At 39.5% G+C, this 20673-nt stretch overlaps 1 protein-coding gene across 5 annotated transcripts in view; it reads left to right on the top strand.

The window, feature by feature from the left end:
- Positions 1-13913, top strand: part of BBS9 (Bardet-Biedl syndrome 9) — a 441850-nt gene extending 427937 nt beyond the window's left edge. For 3 of the 5 annotated variants that reach the window (XM_078440712.2, XM_078440700.2, XM_078440705.2), the window contains 2 exons: positions 13161-13274; positions 13484-13913. In XM_078440712.2, coding sequence (XP_078296838.2) covers positions 13161-13274; positions 13484-13515 — 146 coding nt within the window. In that variant the 3' untranslated portion in view covers positions 13516-13913. The remainder of the gene's footprint in view (positions 1-13160; positions 13275-13483) is intronic. The other 2 variants (XM_078440701.2, XM_078440707.2) reach the window with 1 other exon arrangement.
- Positions 13914-20673: the final 6760 nt, after the last annotated feature.

The following is a 20673-nucleotide window of genomic DNA, read 5'->3' on the forward strand; positions in this document are numbered from 1 at the left end:
GTAACACTAGGTCAGCAGACTTCCTCTTTTAAGGTTCATCTGCTGGCCATTTCAATTTCCCATGAGAAAGCAAACCTACCACTCTTTTACCCTTTTATCTTAATGTTTCATCCATTTATGTCATGTTATCTTGTGGGTTTGCGTTTCTCAGTAATAATGGCACTGCTGGTAAATAGAAAACAATGAATGTGATTATGCACCCCTGATGATAATGACGGTGATGATGATGATGATCATGTCATCATGTGAGCCTTTTTTAAAAAATTCCTTGTGATCTCAGAAGAGTAGTTATCTATGACAGTAACTTAATCAGTGATGTTATCTTTTTAAAATTGTTTTAAAATTTTACTTATTCATTATATTTTATTTCAATTCCAGTGTAGTTAACATACAGTGTTATATTAATTTATTTCATCTTAAAAGGAATGCATGCACTGTTTTCAAGTGAACTATTTTAATGCCATGTTGACAGTTTTGGTATTGGCCACTGGGTCCAGCTGGAAGCATTCCACCATTGGTCTGCTTACCCTATCTTCAGTTTTCACTTGAGCGTTTTTTAGATTGTCAAATAAAAATTTGTGCTGTCCTCATGGCTTGCAGTTTCATGTGTAATGGGCTGTAACTGTAATGACTAATGTATGTTTGGGGTTAATCATGAAAATAATAGCTAACATTTATTGGGAGCTTACCGTTTGCCAGGCTTTGTGATAACTCTATTACGGACAATAACTAGCTTAATCTTTTTCTCTCATAAGTAAATGCTATATTTTCTGCTTTTCTGGGAAAAGGAAACTAAGGCCCAGACTTATGTAACTTTGTTCAAGATACACTGATATTTGCCTTGCCACTCCCCTTTTCAGGATGCCCCTCTCTGCAATCAGTGGGTTAACTTACCATCCTGTGTACATTTCCCTTTACTGCAAGAAATGACATTATTTAATGGACAATTACAGAAATATATCACTAGACAATAAAGTTGCTTTGGAATGAGTCCTGAGGGTTTATTCAGGTTCCTCATTGTATGTGAAGAATATGATGAAAAAGGCACTCTCCAGAGCCATTGGGCTCTTTTCTCTTTTCTCTGTCTGTTTGTAGCCGGAGTGACCCAACTGAACTCTTCATTTCATAATCACCACCTAGACTCTGTAATTATTAAAAACAACACAATTTGGTCAGGATCATGGCTTTTAATTGGGTTGTGGAAAGAAACTTAAGTTGAAGAAATGTTGCCAGGGTCATTGGGGGAATTAACAGCCACTTGATGCAAGAGGGAAGCTGTGAAGAACACTGGCTCTCTTATTATGTGGTGTCCAGGCAGAGGAAAGTTATGCTCTTACTATTTCATTTCATTTTTTAAAAGAAATTATTATTGCAGAACTATTGGCTTCCTTTCTTTCTCAACTGTGGCTATAATGTTTTATTTGTGCGTGTGTACTTTTGAGAGAGAGTTAGTCTCTGAAGTGGGAGTTAGGAGAGGAAAGTATTTGAAATGGAAATGTCTTAAAATCATGTCTCTTTCCAGTTGTACATTGGATTTCCTTAGGGTTTAGAAACAAAATGGAAATTAAAAACCACAATCACCTTTTTGAACAAGGAAATACTGTACTTATCAGTATAGAAAAGATCTAGTTGAAAGACAATAGATCTTGTATTTCATTGCAGAGTGCTCCAGACATTGATCAACTGGCAAGGAAAAACAAATATTAACTTTCTCTTCTTCCCCACCTTCTCACAATGGCTGGGTAATACTTTTGTATTCCTGTTTGGAGGATTTAATAGCCTTGTTAACATGTGGGAAAACATTATGATTGGATACTTTAACAAAATAGTGGGTAGGTTTTTTTCATTTTTTTTTAAGGTTCATGTTTATGTTCTTACTGGGTGTGTGTCTTTCCAAGTGCTCCAGGTTAAGAACTAAATGTGTTAGAAAAACAGATGTAATGCAAATAAATAGGAAGAGTTCTCATTTCCTTCAGCTCTGAGTTCCTGAGCAGTAATTTTATGGTATCTTCTTTCCATATCAGAAGTTGTGCTGACCCCAGATTCTTTCTCCTGAGTTGTGTCACAACTGATTAATGATCTATAGGGCCAGACAACAATTCACCTACATATGGTAGGGGGTCATAATGCATGTGTGTAGTGTAAAGATCACTCTTGCCAACAATTAATTGGGGAATTCACTTTATGAAACCCTGTTTACAGACTGACATCTGGAGAAATTCTTAACCTGGATCCATTCCAATCTGTAGGATTTATGGACTGTGCTTGGTTTTTTGTAAATAAGACTTTTTCTGCTTGGTACATTCTGTTTACATAATTATCAATGGATGAAAACGGCTATGGTCCTGTGTTTCTTAATTCTCTGTACCAAGTGGACCTAAATTATAAATGGTGGTCCAGCTAAAAGAATACTTGGACACCTATCATTATTCAAGTTGTGGAAACATCTTAATGCCAGGAGCACCCTGCTCTCTTAAGTCCAGACTCTCTGACTGGAGCCCTTATGCCCCAAGGGACTTAGTATTTAGCCTTTATGGGGATTTTAAAACTTGTTGAGACACATGCTAGACCTCTTAAAATATATTAGACTCTCTTTTATTCACACTCTTGGTCTCTGCTCTGAGGTGTGAAATGGAAATATTTTCAAACATAGGTACATGCATAGTCTTGAACACATTTCAAGTTCTCACTGTGTGTGGGGGGATCAAAGCTTATTATTAAATAGCAGAATTGGATTCCCAAACATTCCATAGGTCGTCATGTCAGACACACATTACAATGACCTTCACCTGCCTCTCTTGGGTAGCCATTATTTCTGTTGCTGGTGGATGAGCTACTGCCGACATGGTCAGCATGGCATCTGCAAATACTGGGAGAAAAAATATTGTAGAATGGGTGAAACAGATCATAGGAAAACAAATACTGTATGTTGGAACTGGACACCTAGGACTAAATAGAAGGGCATTTTCTTCTTCTGCTTTGCTCAATTTTGAAACTATAAAATTGGACCAGGTTAAGGGTTGGGTGCTTCCACATTACAACAAAGTAAAGGGTAGAGAAGCGCAGAATGGGAGGGTGGAGATGAGAAAGATATGGACTTATGTCCTCCAGTTCCTCCTTTATTTGTAGCAGCATCATCATATGATATCAACCTGATTTATCGTGCTCAGCAGTACAGTACATTCTTTCTTTCCAAGATGTATTTTGATGAGGTGTGTACCTGTTAACAATCATATATATCTGTATATATATGTGTGTGTATATATATACATATGTGTATATGTATATATATATATATATACATATACACATATGAATATATGTGTATATACGCATATGAATATGCTTTGTTTTTCTGGAACACATTTGTTCAGTGAGCACCTTTCTAAACCCAGAATGGCTCTTAAGCACAGAACAGAGTTACACACATATACACACACACACAATTTCCAACTAGCATCGCCTTACCAATTTTGATGTACTCTTAAGGAAAGGTTAAGTCCAAGTATGGGGCAGACCAGACACTTTGATCTGAAGTTCAATTTGGAAGAGGAGAGGTCAGTGGAGGATTGATCAGGGGAAGTGTAGCCCCACTTTTCCATTAGAGCTTTTTGCTTTTTATCTCCACCATAGCCCTTATGTAAGTCCTTAATCTGTGTTTTATCCATGACTCTTCCTAGCTATACACCTCTTGTTTTTCATTACATTTTCTTAACTGCAATGTATTTTTTATGCTCAAATAGTTGATCATCTACACCTTCAATAAGATACCCCAAATATCTTACATAGGAATGTGTACACAGAGTCATAGACTATGTTGGTGATTCATCCTTTCCCGTCCCCTTTCCTTTTCATCCTCTGTCTCCGTTTCTTCTACCTGCTGCCTTCCTTCCACTGGCAAACTTTGCCTAAAAGTTTCTAAATACTCAGCTAAAATCACTATACAAACATACAGTAGGATACTTGGCTTTCTAAGCTTACATTGTCCTTAGGTTAGAAAAAAATATATTTAAAAACAGTTAGGGGGTGCCTGGGTAGCTCAGTTGGTTTAGCGTCTGACTCTTGATCTCAGTTCAGTTCTTGATCTCAGGGTGGTGAGTTCATGCCCCACAATCGGATCTGTGCTGGGTGTGAAACCTACTTAAAAATAAACAGACAAATAAAAATAAAACAGTTAGGAATGAACACACTAAAGGAGAATTATCAGGAAAACTATACATGTCTATATGCCTGTGTGCTTGTATGTGTTCACACACACACACGCACACACACACACACACACACACACACACACACGTAAATAGATAAAGAGATGAGGGGGGGATAAGGAATAAAACATTTCCCAATGGCTATATTTGTAGAGAAATTTTAAACTACTCATAGTCTCTTTGGGAAACACCTCATATTTAAAGTAGTGAAATATTCTTTTCAAAGCACCCATTCCCCACACTTCACATGAATTATAAACCTTTGAAATGAAATCTGAATGTTAGCCTCAAAAAACACTCTATCCACCAACTAAATCTTGATTAAATGAAAAATATCACTTGTGTATATTTGAGGTTTCTGCTGTTTTTAATTCTAAGTAGCAGTTCAGGCCACATAAACAGACAATTCTTTGGCTGGCAAGTCAGAGCAGCATCTGGGGTCGTTTGTGATTCTCAGTGTCACCTTGTTTGATTTCTCTTTCATATATGAAGAAAAAAGAAGAAAAGATTTTTTTCCTCCCTGAAGGAATGGAACATTCTCACCCATACACCTAATTGACTGCAAAGGTCACTGTAGCAAGAAAATAAATCAGCAAAGTCCTAAAATATACCCAAAGAACAGCTTGCCAACCTGCTGGATTTTCTGTATCATTGAAAGGAAGTACTAGTTAGGACTGCCAACACACAAACAAATCCATTGAGATCTTTCTGGAAAAGGAGGTGTTCTTGAGAAAGCTCTAGTGGTGTAGGAAGCAGGGGAATCAGAACTCGCTCTGGAACATTCGGGGCATGAACTACAATCTCTGAGCCTCTGTTTTGATATCTATTAAATGAAGGCGGTTAACTGAAAGCTCAAGTTCTTTGATTCCACAAAAGTGGTGCAGAATGTACATCTATGCCAAAAAAAAAAATTCATAGAGGGCAGAGGTGATAAAGTGTACTGTGTGCTGAGCACTGTAGTAGGTGTACGTGGTCTCATGTAATCCTCCCGATAGTTCTCGTTAAGACTCTGTTTTTACACATGGAGCAACTGATATTCTGCCCTGGGTGCTGCAGCCAGATCCAGCCTGGTCCACTACTGTGAACTTCACAGTCTAGGTTAAGCCTCACGGTTGGCCTCTTTCCTCTTCAGTGGCCTCTCCATTCACTGCCTACTCAACTTTCACTTTTGATAGAAGGAAAGGTAAACACCTGGAGACAATTCTAAAATATTGGAAACCTTAAAAATTTATAAAAAGAAACCTATAAAAAATTTTCCCCAGTCTAATCATGAGAAAAACATCAGACAAATGCCAGTAGAAGGGCATTCTGTAATGTATTTGACCAATCCTTCTCAAAACTGTCAAGGCCATCAAAAACAAGGGGAAATCTGAGAAACTGTCACAACCAAGAAGAGCCAAAGGAGACATGACTACTAATGTCATTTGGTGTCCTAGATGGGACCTTGAAACAGAAATAAGATACTAGTTAAAAACTAAGGAAATTTGAATAGACTGTGGACTATGGTCAACAATAATTGGTTCACTGATCATAACAACTGTACAATACTAACGCAAGTTATTACAATAGGGGTAACTGTGCAGAAGATATATGAAAATTTGCCGTACTATCTGCTAAATTTTTCTGAACATCTAAAATAATTCTGAAAAGTAGTCTATTAAAAAAATAATTTATCACTGCTCAAACCAAAAGAACACTGTAGCAGTAGGGAAAATAATATGCTTTTTTAAAAGTGTTTACTTATTTTTTTTTAAAAAAGAGAGAGAGATCAGGGGAGGGGCAGAGAGGGAGGGACAGAGGATCCGAAGTGGGCCCTGCAGTGACAACAGCTCAAACTCATGAACCATGAGATCTCACTAACTGTTGAGATCATGACCTGAGCCCAAGTCAGGCACTCAACCCACTGCACCACTCAGGCGCCCTGGAAAAAATATGCTTTTAAACTACTACTTCTCTTTCTCCTCCTTTTCATCCTCTTCCTCTTCATCCTCCTCCTCCTTCTTCCAGTTATTATAGTAATACTATAAGGTGATCTACCAGTGTTAAATGCCTCTGGATACTGTATGAAGAGTGGCTTTCTGTGAGCCTTGGATTAGGCCAGGGGTTGGCAAACTATTTATGGTCCATAGGCCAAATATGGCCTCCTGCCTATTTTAGTAAATCAAGTTTTATTGGAACACAACCAGGCCTCATTCATGTTTACATATTGTCTTTGGCTGCATTTACACTTCAGTGGCAAAATTGAGTAGTTGTACCAAAGATCAGATGGCCTGCAGACCTTAAAAAATATTTGTTATCTGGCCAACCCCTGGTTTAGGCTATTTGGGTTATAAGGTGGGTAGTGAGGCAGGTAAGCTGGGCCACCAGGATTCACCTGGGGGTAAAATCAAATATTCAAACTCAGCTAATCAAATAGAAGGAAATATGTAAGATAGGGCATGAGTAAAATAGAGTAGTCAACTTCAGAGGTGGCCACGTGTTTAAGGTTTCTGCGTACTTTCTTTTTTGCTGCAGAGCTGTGTCTTTGACCCATTCGTGCATCAGCCTGTGTGAACCTGCCCTTTCAGACTCCCACCTTTAGGGACTTTTATCTTGGCCTATTTACTCTTCTGTTAGAGTTCCTAACTTTGATCTGAAAATAAATAGTCAAAACTTAGTTGTGTTTTTCAGTGTGCCAGGCACTTATACGCCCTCATCAATTTCTCTCTAATGAAGTAGGAATGCCATAGTCTCTATTTTATACATAAGGAAACTGAGGCTCATTTAAGTGAAATAACTTGCTCCAGAGGGTTGGTTGGCTCATAAATGCTGTGCCACAGTTTGAATTGAGGGCTCAAAACATAACATTAAATCTCGTATACCATGCCGACTTTCAGTGCTAGAGATGGCTCTCACTAGCTCGTGACAGCCAATTGTTGAATTTTTAGGAATTCTGTGAGCTCGTTGATAAATTCAGGCATTATTAAAAACTAAATTATGTAAATGTATAATCAAATACATTGTATTAAGAACAAAGGTAATATACCTCAAAACTCTTCGCTAATATTTTACTGCAGTTTACTATTATCTGTGCTCTTGAGGTTGGTGTCTACAGAGTCTGTATGGTGAAAGTGCTATCTAATTGTGAGCTCCTGTGCCGCTCTGCTAAGCGCCTTACTTGTGATGTCACCTTGCTTACTTGAAATTGGCCGTGATGGGAGTATTGACACCATGGAAATGGGCAGACACTACAGATTGCTTTTCTTTTGTGACAGCTAGCTAGTTACACCTTTGTCAGCCTACCAATGCTTACCTTACATTCTGATTTTGATCTCTATGTGGTATTCTAGATGATAGTCCCATTTGTTTCTTCCTGGCCCCCTATCTTGACCTTTGAACTCTATAAGTTTTATAGTTAATGCCACAGTAGCAACTTACAGATAGGGCCCAAGGGTCTTTTTTTTTTATCATTATTTTTATTTGTTTACTTTTCTGACAGCGGGTAGAAATTCCTTAGTGTTGGAAAATTCCCTTGTTGAGAAAATGTATTCCACCTGATAAGGAAGAAGTTCAACCATCTGATAATTTGCTTTTAAATTCAGGAACATGTTTGAGGATAGTTTGGACTGCCTAAAAAAAAAAAAAAACCAACCTAGAATTGAATTATCTTTATAAATATAGGGTGAACTCCTATTTGGAATTTTAGGTAAGGTTTTCTACATAAATAATTTTCTGGATACATGGGGATTGCTATATGTGTTAATGTGTTATTAACTTGCAAAAAACTAAATTTTTACATATAGGTGTGGTTAACACAAATGAGCTTGCACATGATTCGCTAACAGTTCAGAGGAATAGGCAGCATGGTAAAAGTCCTCAAAAACATCCTCCTAAACATGTAATCTCCAATTTATAAACCATCTTGCTTCAAATGCTTCTATGCTGATGGTTCACAATTCATCATACATGCTTCATGTTTTAAAATTTTACCTGCAGGAGTAACCTGCCACTTACAACATTGCTCTCTTATGAATATGCACCCAGAACTCCAACTCCTGATCCCAGATTCTCTTAATGAAGCTCCTCTTATACAAGAGTACAGAAATAGAAGTAGATTCCCATAGTTGTGACAGCAGCAGGAATTGGGGAACCTGGACACCCTCCACTGGCAGGGAGAAGGGGACTGCCCTGGACACTGTGCATTGAGAGAACTGCCAGCCAGATATTTGAGGAAAACAGAGATACATAAGTTGTGATAAGCCCCTGTTGCCAAAATGAGTTTTCTGGCTATCTGAACTTTAGATAATTAGGAGTTTGCTGAATTATTATTTCTCTAATTCTGTATATCATATTAATTAAGGTAGATCGTAACTTGTGGCCAGAAGACTGGCATCTGCCTGCAGATGTTTTGTTACCTAAAATCTAGAGTAAGTGTTTAGAAACTTGTAGCAACTGACAGAGTACTTTTCAAAGATTGAATCTACTACTAATGGACGAGGGTTGCTTTTTTATGCATTTCGTTTTTCTAGTAATTCCTTTTATTGTTATCACCTTTTAGAAAAGTACTTTAGTAGTTTGTTTAGGTTGGAGATTTTAAAAACTGGTCCTTTTGAGAAGCATGGCTGCAATGGAAAGAGCTAGACTACAGCTCATGTAGACTTGCTGTGTGACCTTTGGCAAATGATGTAATCTCTAGGTTTACATTTAATTAATTGAGACTTTCTAGCAGGCCTGACACTTAGTCTTGCAAAGCTAAGTGAGGGATGCAAAAAATGTCAAAAGTTTTATTTTATTTTCTTTCCTAGCAGGAAGGTGGGAAATTTAGTCTCAGTTATTATTGCCCACCCCACCTTCCTTGGCTCCTATCTCCATATGGGACTCAGAAAACGAGGCCGCAGTACTGTCAACAGCCTCATTGCCTAACCCCACAGCAGAGGCCTGGTGCATAAGGGAGTCCTTGCTGAGTTTGGGGCTCCTGATGCCCAGCCCTCCTTGTGTCGATGACTCCATCCCTTGATACCTTGCTCCCTTGGGGTCGTCCAGCCTGGGTCTCTTTAATCTTCTGAATTACTAGAGAAAATCTTTCCCCAGAGGCACTTTCATATCTTCAGTGAGCTCAGGTCATGGAAGACCAAGGCTAGAAAAGAAAGTATCTTCAGTGGACTTTTGATTTGGCCCCAGTACAAATTTCTGAAGCAGGGAAGCACAAAATGGCCTGCGGAAACTTTGTGGAAAGAGGAACAGGGGAGGGAAAGCTGAGGAAAAACACAAATTAATATCAATACATTTATAATTATAAAATGGGGCCAATAAACCCTTCTTGATAGGGTTGTCTGAGGATTGTGTGAGCTAATGCATTGAAAATTCATAGCCAATTGCCCAGCACACACTAGGTCCATAGGACTATGATTTCCCGATCAGGAGATCCCCGGCTCTCACTTGCTTTTGCCTGTTGGCTCTTATGTGTTGCACACACCATGTGTGTTTGGATGATTTCATCCAGCTGTGGTTTTTCTTTCCCTTATCCTTTGATGGGACAGGCTCTAAGCCAAGGGCACTTCATCTAGTGTCTGTGGAAACCAGGCTCCACTTCCACGGATAGGCTTCAGAGGGTCTCTGTTAGTCTGGAAGTTTTATACTTTATTTCTGTTATTTTACTGCTTACTCTTAAGTTTTTAACAAACAAATATTTTTTTTTTCCTAATGAAAATCTCATCAGATATATTCATCTGTCCTTCTTAGCAGATTCAAATTCGGTAACTGCGAGGTGAGGCCTAAGATTCTGCATTTCTAAAAGGCTCCTTGGTGATATCCAGTGCTGTGGGTCCAATGATCTCACTTAAATTAGCAAGGCCAAAGTAGGCTTCTGACTTTCCGGATGTGCCTTTCATTGCCTATGAGCTCCCCCAAACTTTGCCATTTTCTATTTTTCTGGGATATCTAGTCATCAGAAGCAGCCACACTATTCTGGCATGCTTATAATTATAAATATTTCCACTCCACAGCTATTTGATCTGTCATTCTTGACCTCTACATGCACTTCATTCTAGTTAGCCATGGATGAAAACTTACATAATTACGTAACAGGGTTATTCCTATCCTGTTTATCTCCAGTCACAGAGCCCCTATTTCTTTCACATAGATGGGCATTCTAACCTCAAAATTCTATGTTGAAGGCCAGCTTTTTAGAACTACTTCCAGTATCAATGATTTTTACAATAAATCATAGCCCGAGGCAAGGATTAAAATGATGGTTTATTTGGCAAACTCAGGGATGAGGAAAAAGGCAAGGGGATCAAGGAAATATGTGATGTAAAACAAAGGGAAGAGACCCAGCAGGTACATCTACCCTGCACAGGGAGGCACTTTTCTAGGGGTTGACAAAAGTGAAATAATAGTTTAGAGTCTACCCAGGAGAAGCAGGAGGGGAATTTTCTTCCCTCTTTTTCCCTTCTCCCGTTTCCCATTGGTCAAAATTCCAGATCCCATACCTTATTGTTTCTTCCAAGCTGGGAGGGCAGAAACTCTGGGCATATGGTTGGTCAGTATGGCTGCATGGTGGCATCTCCAAAAAGGGGGGATGGGATTCCCAGGGCAAGTGACTAGTCAGCCCTGCAGTGGGATTTGGGAGGTCTTTATCGTCTGTCTTGCCTCAATATTGAGTCAGCTAGAATAAAAGGTGGACACTAATTAATCAGTGGAGCCCTACCTCTCTCCACAAACATGGCAGATACCACTAACCGATCACTGCGCTCTTCCCATCTGTTAGCTGGGTACACTTCTTCCCCATGCCTGAAGTTTCCTTGTGTGTGAGGATAGCTACATGAGTAGAACATTCCTGGCCTCACCCTACTTCCTCCCTCCCACTGCCCCAGAGATGCCTTAACCTGATTTTTGACTTTACAATGAGAAACCAAATCATTCTTGGTCCTTTTTTCTTTTCTTTTTTTTTTTTCAACGTTTTTTATTTATTTTTGGGACAGAGAGAGACAGAGCATGAACGGGGGAGGGGCAGAGAGAGAGAGGGAGACACAGAATCGGAAACAGGCTCCAGGCTCCGAGCCATCAGCCCAGAGCCTGACGCGGGGCTCGAACTCACAGACCGCGAGATCGTGACCTGGCTGAAGTCGGACGCTTAACCGACTGCGCCACCCAGGCGCCCCTAGGTCCTTTTTTCTTAAGATCAGGTTCTGTTCTGCAGGGAGCACATCCTTCTTTCTGTTCTTCCCTATCATTAGTCTTAGAGAAGTATTTCTCCCTCACCCTACATACCCTTTTTTTCCCCCTCAATTGGATGAGGGGCCAAGAGGCGAAGAAGGATGGTATTTCTTGGTCTTCTTCAAGGTCCCAGCAGCTTGGGGCCTGCCCTGGCCTCACAATACTCTAAACAGCACTCCTGGCAGCCACACTCAGTGGATTGCCATGTGGGATAAAGCCTCACTGACACCTGAGACCTGCAGCCACAGTATCTCTTTGGCTAATGCTGCAACTGAGAGTCATAAAGTAAGTGGTTAGATAACATGGGCTTTAGGAGTCGTCAACTTAGGTGTGAGTTCGGTCTTACTCCTTAGGAGCTGTATGACCTTGGCAAGTTACTGCATCTCGTGAGATCTCAGTTTTCTGATGTGTAAGATGAGAATAATAGTATCTATTTCATAGTTTCTAGGAACTAAATGAGATAATATGGACAGAGTTTCTAGCACTTAGAAAGTACTTAATAATGGTAGTTATTGTTACCATGATCTACAGACTTTGGAAAGAGATTAAAAATAAGTCTGGCCCTCCTTCTGGATGGGGCCCATGCCATTTTCAGATATAGCCGGGCAAGTTCCATTGCACTGATGAAGAATTCTAACATTTCCTGCTGGGGAACCTCTGAGGTTACCTCTGATTCTTATTTTATGACTGTGGAGATGCTTTTCTTTCAAGTTTCCCTGGGCATCGGTTTCTTTTTCAGAGTTGATGCAGAGAGATGAATGGTAAGGTGTGTTCTCCTTCAGACTTGGAGAACTTCATGCCACTTCCTCTTCATTTGAAGGATGTGGTTTGCAAATCAGTGCTGAGATACCCTCTTTTTCCTTATAAACCCCCTCCTACATAAAGCCAAATTTGAGTACAGAGGCTTTGGACTTTGCGTGAGAAGCCTCAGAAAAGGAAAAAAAAATTCACACTTCATTAACAAGAAGAATGGCTTTGGAAAAAAATATGTATAGTATACAGCATGTCAGTACCTTTCCAGGAAATGATGGCAAATTAGTCAAATCAAGTTGCAGATATAGTCAAGAAATTCTCACATGAGTTTCCCCTACAAGATTTTGGTGAATAAAATCAAACGACTTATACCCAATATTTCAGAAGTGCAGTGGTGCTGGCTCATCCTCAAGTCACTGTGGAATTGCCTTGGAATTGAAAGCTTCCACAGTGCAGCTTATGGCTTTGCTGCTGAATTATGAAGTGTTTGTGTCTGTGCTGTGAAGTGCTGGGATGCAGGGATAGACTCAAATTCCAGAGAAATACCACCACAATCACCGTCTCAGAATACCAGCACCCTTCCTCTTTGCTCAAGAAAGGTTTTATTCCCTCGTGGTCAATGTGCTTTGTTTTTTATATTTCTGATGCTGTGGTATTAAAGAGAATTCCTGCTGGGGCGCCATTATATTATGATATCACATATGCAATAGGTTTTGTCCTTTCTGATTTAAAAAAAAATAAATTTAAAGGCAACACCATTGTTGCTGTTGCTAAGTGATATTGGCATAATATGTCTTTGGGGGCAATAACTCATCCCTTGTATTTTTACCAAAAAGAGAGACATTTAAGATTATTCTGTTTGGTCTGCTCCTGAAGATTATTGTCACATCATTTGTTATCTTTATGATTGGCACGTTCTTAAGCTGCAGCAAGCTGTGGTTGCCGTGTGGAAAGGCAGATTTTCCTGCATATTGCTTAACATACTGTCTGTATTTTTCCAAGTAGGTGGCTGTACTACCATCCCAGAATCAGACTTAGAAGAAAGATCAATAGAGCAAGACTCCACTGAACTGTTTACCAACCACAAGCACCTCATTGTAGAGACGCCCTTGCCTGGTAAGAAAATGGGTGGTCTTCACCAATGATATGTCAGGGAAAATGGCACTCTGGTCAGTTCTTGTCATACCAGAGAGCATTTTGCAAAGCTGCTTGTTTTCCAACTTCATCCTTTGCCTCAGCACTGGTGCAGCTGAATTTGATCATTTGTATACTCCTTTCAATATTCAAACCTTTTCTCTCTCTCTTGCCCTCTTTCTTTTTTCCAGAAGTTTCACCCCTCCAAGGAGTCTCGGAATAGTTCAAGTAGAGTTGTCTGGTTGAGGGGAAGATGGCTTTCCCAAGGCTGATCCTGTGTGGACCTCAGGCCAAGCACAAATGTAGGGCTGGCCCGGTGCTTCATCCATCTCACCTGCTTGGAGATGATATGTAGACTGGGGATTGGGATTTTTTTCTTATTGTGCTAGGAGGATTTGTAACACCCAGGGCAAGTCAGTTGAAACCTAGGTGGGAAAAATATTGCTGCTTTTTGGTCATCTGTATGCTTGCAGCCATCAGATATAGTGAGAGGACATCTTTTGGGGACAGACTTTATAATGCAGAGGCCTAGATCCAAAGTAATTTGATACCCCATTCTTTTCACAGAATTCTTATATAGTAACTGTATCAAATTTAATAAAGCATCTCATTGTCCAACAATATCTTGGATTTGATTTATAACTAGAGGGTTATATAGATGGTTTCTCCACGTTATTTCTGCAAAGGAAAGAAACGGAAAGGAACTGAAAACTTTGCTACTCCACGCCCGGTAAGACTCAAATATGATTGTTTTATATATAAAGTAAACTACAGAATTTTTATATGATTTATTTATTATGCTAAAAATGGAAGAAAGTAAGTTTTTAGGATTGTATGAAAATTTTCAAATATTTTATAGGAATGCAGTACATTAACATCCTCTTTTCATTACCCCATGGTGGCACCTTTTAGAAATTCAGGTTATAGGGGTGCCTGAGTGCCTCAGTTGGTTGAGAGGCCGACTTCAGCTCAGGTCATAATCTCATGATTTGTGAGTTGGAGCCCCGTGTTGGGCTCTGTGCTGTCAGCTGGGAGCCTGGAGCCTGCTTCAGGTTCTGTGTCTCCCTCTCTGCCCTTCCCCTACTTGCCCTCTGTCTCTCTCAAAAAAAAAAAAATTAAAAAAAAAAAATTAAAAAAAATTCAGGTTGTAAAAAAATTCACTCATTACAATATACAAGAAATAAGAGATTTTGCCAATTTCCAGTTAAAATTACAGTTGCAAGACTGATTTATGTAAACCAAAATATGTGCCAGTTTTGGAATGCCTCTCTGTCAGTATAAAGGGGGAATACAGTTCATGGTTTTTCTATAAGTGAAATGTCAAAAAATTGAAGAGGATGTATTATTTATTATTTCTAGCGTTCTTTTTTAGGAGATGCAGCAGAAGATAAAATATTAATTGTCATGCATGGAAGTGGACAACTTTTAACCTTTGGACGAGAATAACCATTAGATTAATGTCACCCAGCCTGTGGGGACCAGTAGAAGATGTCATGGCTCCGCATATGGCTATACTTACAAAAACGCTACACTTCTGGTCATCTTTAACAGCTTCATTCAAGAAAGGTTACAAGACAAGGATATTACTTCTTTAAAATGTGTTTCTGTGTTATGTCTCTCTCTTTTTCTCTCTTTCTCTTTTTTCTTTTCTTTTGTATGTTTGTTTTCTGTGGTTGTTTTTGTGCTATGCGTATATCCTAGTGCTAATCTCTGTTCTCCTATTTTTTCTTTTTTTTGAGAGTCATACCTTGTTTGTACGTGTCCTTCTGCCTTCAACTCTTTTTCTTTTTCTTTTGTGTTTCTACATTCATGTGCCTTGATCAGTTTTTCTCTCCCTTCACTTACTCCCCCAATTCTTTCCATTCGCCTTTTGATTCTTTCCCTTTATTTCCTGTGATATAAAACCGAAGCATACTGTTTCATTAAAGGGTTACTTTAAACATACATGAATGTAGTGCTTTCTCTCTCTCTCAAATCCCTCCTCCATTGATTTCCTTCTGTGTATGCCCTCCATTATTGTTCCATCCTGTGAGAGAGTGACTACCAGTCCAAATTCAAAAGGCTTCCTATCTCCGGGTTGGGAGCTTAAGGTGACTTTTGTTGTTACAATTACATGTCATACTGAGAATTTTTCTGTTAAGAAGTATATTTGTAAAATGTTTTCCTGGAAATCATTATCAGTATCTTAAGTCTATTGGCACAATTACTTGACCAGATAGTTTTATTTTTTATTTGAATCACTAGTACAGAACTCTATATACATATATCATATATATATTTTGAGAAATCTAATTTATTATCATTTGCATTTTACTAGCTGCCAAAAGGAAAGAAGTTACTAATTAACCTTTTCAACATTATCAAATATCAAATATAAGTTCTAAAATGATAAAATAATTTGATTCATGATTTAAAAGTATCCTTTGCTTAAAAAAATTTCTGAATTTACATTACGTAAATTTTAAGTTATGTCTTTTACCCCTGATGTTAGTATGATTTAAAAACATACATAAAGTGTTTCTGCTAACAGCCAAGAATTACGTTACCCTTTGAAGTGGCTTTTTAAATATCAAGACATAAATAATTGTTAACTCCTATTATTTTGGCACTAGTATTTCAATCTTTAATAACGATTGTCCATTATCTCTTTCCTGTGTGTGTGTGTGTGTGTGTGTGTGTGTATACATGGTCTTGAAATCTTAGAGTAACTCACAAAGCTTTAAGAAGAAAGATGATCCAGGTTTCTGATTAGCCAGATAGTCTCACTGTTACCAAATATATCAGAATAGATACTTATAAAATAGCAAACATTTAGTAAATTCTTAGTATGTGCTAGGTATGATTTCATTCACTTCTTCCAACATTACTGTGATGTAGATAATGTTATCTCTGTTTTGCAAGTAAGAGTACTGACACTTATACAGGCCAAATAACTTACCCAGTATCCCACAGTTAGTGTGTAACAGAACTACAGAACTGGGATTTTAATCCAGGCTGATTCCAAAACCCAAATACACACCCAAATGTAGAGATTATTGGTAAGACTACAGTAAAATACATTTTAAACCTGAAGGTTTTTAGTCTAAGATAACTATCTATTTTTGATTTCTAGTGTGGTTGTACCTTTAAAAAATACACCTATTTGCTATACTTCTCCTTTGGTGAATGACCTGTTTATGTTCTTTTCTTTTGGGGGAAGTGGTGATGGTGGTAAGTATCTCCTTATTGAATTAGAATAGCCTTTAAAAATGGTATTAATCTTTGCTTGATTGGATATGATATAGACATTGTTTTCAGTTTTTCACTTATCTTTCGATTTTGTTTCTTTGTTTTTTTAAGAAGTTTTCTAAATTTTAAGTAGCTAAATCTGTTAACCCCTTTCTTTGTGGTTGCTAACTTTGGTGTCCAGCTTGGATGGTCTGATACCAGGGTCTGCTACCATCTCCTGCCTCTTCTCTGTGCCAGTCTGTTGTGTTTTGTGCTATGGCAAGCTTCAGTCATATCCTCCATGGGAATGCACTGGGTTTTGTTTTATTTTATTTAGTTAGTTTTAAATGTTTTTATTTATTTTTAAAGGAGAGACAGACAGAGCATGAGCCGGGGAGGAGCAGAGAGAGAGGGAGACATAGAATCCGAAGCAGGCTCCAGGCTCTGAGCTGTCAGCACAGAGCCCGACACGGGGCTCAAACTCACGAACTGTGAGATCATGACCTGAGCCGAAGTTGGACGCTCAACCGACTGAGCCACCCAGGCGCTCATTATTTTATTTTTGTAATTGTAAGTAGGCTTCATAGCCAGTGCAGAGCCCAGGGGGAGGCTTGAACTCATAAACCTGAGATCAGGGCCTGAGCTGAGATCAAGAGTCAGACGCTTAAGTAGGCACCTGGGTGGCACTTGGTTAAACATCCAATTCTTGATTTTGGCTCAGGTCATGATCTCCCAGTTCCTCAGTTCAAGCCCTGTGTTGGCTCTGTGCTCACACCTCGAAGCCTCCTTGGGACCCTCTCTCTGCACCCCCATCTCAAAATACTAATACTAATAAACTTTTAAAAAATGCTCTAAGAGTTAGATGCTTAGGGGCGTCTGGGTGGCTTAGTCAGTTGAGCGTCCAACTTCAGCTCAGGTCATGGTCTCACAGCTTGTGAGTTGGAGCCCCATGTCAGGCTTTGTGCTGACAGCTCAGAGCGTGGAGCCTGCTTTGGATTATGTGTCTCCCTCTCTCTCTCTGCCCCTCCCCTGCTTGCTGTCTGTCTCTCTCAAAAATAATAAACGTTAAAACAACAACAACAGAGAGAGACACTTAACCCACTAAGCCACCCAGGTGCCCCTGCACTGGATTTTATAAGCCACAGAGCTGTGTTCTCTTCTGCTCTCATCTCACAGAGGTTTACATGAAATGCCTCCTAGGTTTTACCCAGCTCCTTCATCCTTGGGAGAATGACACAAGTAATAGACCCCACAGCTTTCAAAATCCTGCTCCCTTCTGATGTTTGGCCCATCCTGTGGGCTCTCCTTTAGGATGATTAGCTTTCCCCAAAGGTTCTTTAGCACTATTGTAATTACCCTTACCCACTCCCACACCAGCTCTCCAGACATGGCCAGACATGTTCCCATCCCATGTGAGCTCAAGTTTGGGCGTGATGTGCCCACTTAAATCTATATGTACAGAGGCAAGAGAGGCAAGTCAGTTATGAAGTCTGTGCCCCATTCCTCCCCTTCTCCAAACTTTTTGGTTCGCCAGCCTCATGAGAAACTGCTTGGTATTTCCATAGGTCAACTGTACCCGGAGCCACAGGGGTTCCCTCACGTTGAGGAATATCAGATCGTGTTACGAATAGCTTTTCTATAATTAACATTAATCAAAGTTATTCTCTGGATTAAAAATGGCTAAGCAAAGAGACCTCTTTTTCTTGTTTTTGTTTTTTTATTTTTTAAAAAAAAAATCTGCCTCTGACTAGTCAGTTGTCTGTGTCACAGTATACACAGTTCCCTGTCATATAAAAATGTAGGTGAGGATGAGCAAGAGAATCAAAATAAAATATATGTGAGGATGTTCAAACTCCTTGAAAAGCATTATGTAAATACAGGATTGACAGCGGTCATCTGCCGCAGCACCAGTGTCTTTTGTTGTGAGCCAGCAGGTGTCATCCATGGCCTCCTGTTCAGAGATTAAGGGTGTGTCCACAACATTCAGGGAGCTGATGAGGGGCAGGCTGATGGGAGGCACCCAAAGGTTTTCAGCCTTGGTTGTACATTAGGATCTTTAAGTATTTCCAGAGGATTCTTTAATAACTATTGCTCTTGTAATAAACAAACAAATCCCATCTTTGTATCATTTAGGATATCAGTGCTAGTGATATAAATAATAATTAGTAATAGATTCTTGTTACTTAGCATTTGGTATATTAACAGCAGGAGTTTTAGAGAAAACGCTTGGACATCGTGCTCCAATAATTCTGAAAGATCCAGAGTGGAATGTATTATCATCATAATTACATGATTATTATCATTTATAGCAGTAACATGAGCATAAAATTATACTGATAATTATAGTTTTTTCTTTATGTCCAACAGCTTCTTTTTTTAATGTTTATTCATTTTTGAGAGAGAGAGAGAGAGAGAGACAGACAGACAGACAGAGTGCTAGCAGGGGAGGGGCAGAGAGAGAGGGAGACGGAATCCAAAGCAGGCTCTAGGCCCTGAGCTGTCAGCGCAGAGCCGGTCGCGGGGCTTGAACTCGTGAACCGTGAGATCATGACCTGAGCCGAAGTCGGACGCTTAACTGACTGAGCCACCCAGGTGCCCCTATGTTCAACATCCTTTGATGCAAAAAGCAAACATTATCAATTAAATATTAAAACAGTATCGGAGAGGTTTCTGAAAGAGCAATACAAGGTTCAATACACAATTTACATTGTGTCAGATGCGGTCCTTTTTATAGTTTTTTTGTGTACACCCTCTTGAATTATCTGGTGTCATTTTTCTATTTTTATGGCTGAATTATGGAAGCTCTGTGACATCCCATGTGTTGAGGGTTTTGCTGAATTGGACTTTAAAAGGTATAACTTACATTGCAGCACAACTGCCAAGACCTAATCAGAGTAAGATGCCTGTGAGCGTGGTCACATCCCCCAAGGCTTCATCTGTGGGCCAGAGAGAGGGTCTCCGTTCCAGCTGATGTGGGAAAAACATTGCAAAACCCCTCATTCTCAGGTTTGCTGCTGTTTCACTTTAATTATATTCAGCCCACACCCCAACGCATCCTCCAAGGCTCAGTCTGAATAAATTTATCTCCTCATCTGGACACCAAGAGCTGCATTTGAGGCCCTCTTAGAACAAGTTGGGGGAGGCATTGTGGATTGTTGCCTTTTAGTCCCATTTTCTGGCTCCTTATTACATCCTTTTTCTTATCTTTTTATTTTGCTCCACTTTTCAATGTCTTCTTTCTTGTGTATTGGCAGGTCCTTGTAAGTGCCTTAACTCATTTCTGTAACAGGTGGGGGTGAATAAACCAATATTGGCACCTCTCAAGATTTTTCTAATCACATTTGCTGGTGGTCATGTTTCCCTCTTGAAAAGTCCTGAACTCCCTGCTTCTCTTTAAATGTGCTTATCACTCACTTACTCTATTTCAGAAGTTGAATTTTCCTTTCCTGCTGGGATGGATTTGCACACTCTTTGGACACACCTCTTCTTGGATTCTTTCTACTGTTCAGTAAATTTTTTGCTGTATCAGTAAATCAGCCTCTTAAAAGAAGTCAACAAGGGGCGCCTGGGTGTGGCTCAGTTGGTTAAGAGCCCAACTCTTGTCGTTGGCTCAAGTCATGATCTCACAGTTCATGAGTTGGAGCCCTGTGTCAGGCTCTGCACTGACAGTGAGGAGCCTGCTTGGAATTCTCTCTCTCTCTCTCTCTCTCTCTCTCTCTCTCTCTCCCTCTCTCTCTGTCTCATCCCCACCGGTGCTCTCTGTGTCATAATAAATAAATAAATTTTAAACAAAAGAAAAAAAAGTCAACAAGTCACAGAGAAATGGAGAAATCTGTGATCTTAACTTTCCTAATTTATTTTTGCAGATTGTGTTAAGAGGCTAATAAGACTGTCCTACTATATTTACTTAGATTTGGCTTTAAAGAGAGGTATGATTCTTAATTCAATACTTGCTGACATTTTTTTCCGTGAGTACTTAGGTGACATTTTAAAAATATTTATTTATTTATTTTGAGAGAGAGAGGAAAGGGGAGGGACAGAGAGAGAGAATCCCAAGCAGGCTCTGAGCTGTCAGCACAGAGCTCAACACGGAGCTCGATCTCACGAACCATGAGACCATGACCTGAGCCGAGATCAAGAATTGGACACCTAACCAAATGAGCCACCCAAATGG

This window comes from Panthera onca, chromosome A2 (assembly GCF_046562875.1).
Source record: "Panthera onca isolate mPanOnc1 chromosome A2, mPanOnc1 haplotype 2, whole genome shotgun sequence".
Classification (NCBI taxonomy): domain Eukaryota; kingdom Metazoa; phylum Chordata; class Mammalia; order Carnivora; family Felidae; genus Panthera; species Panthera onca.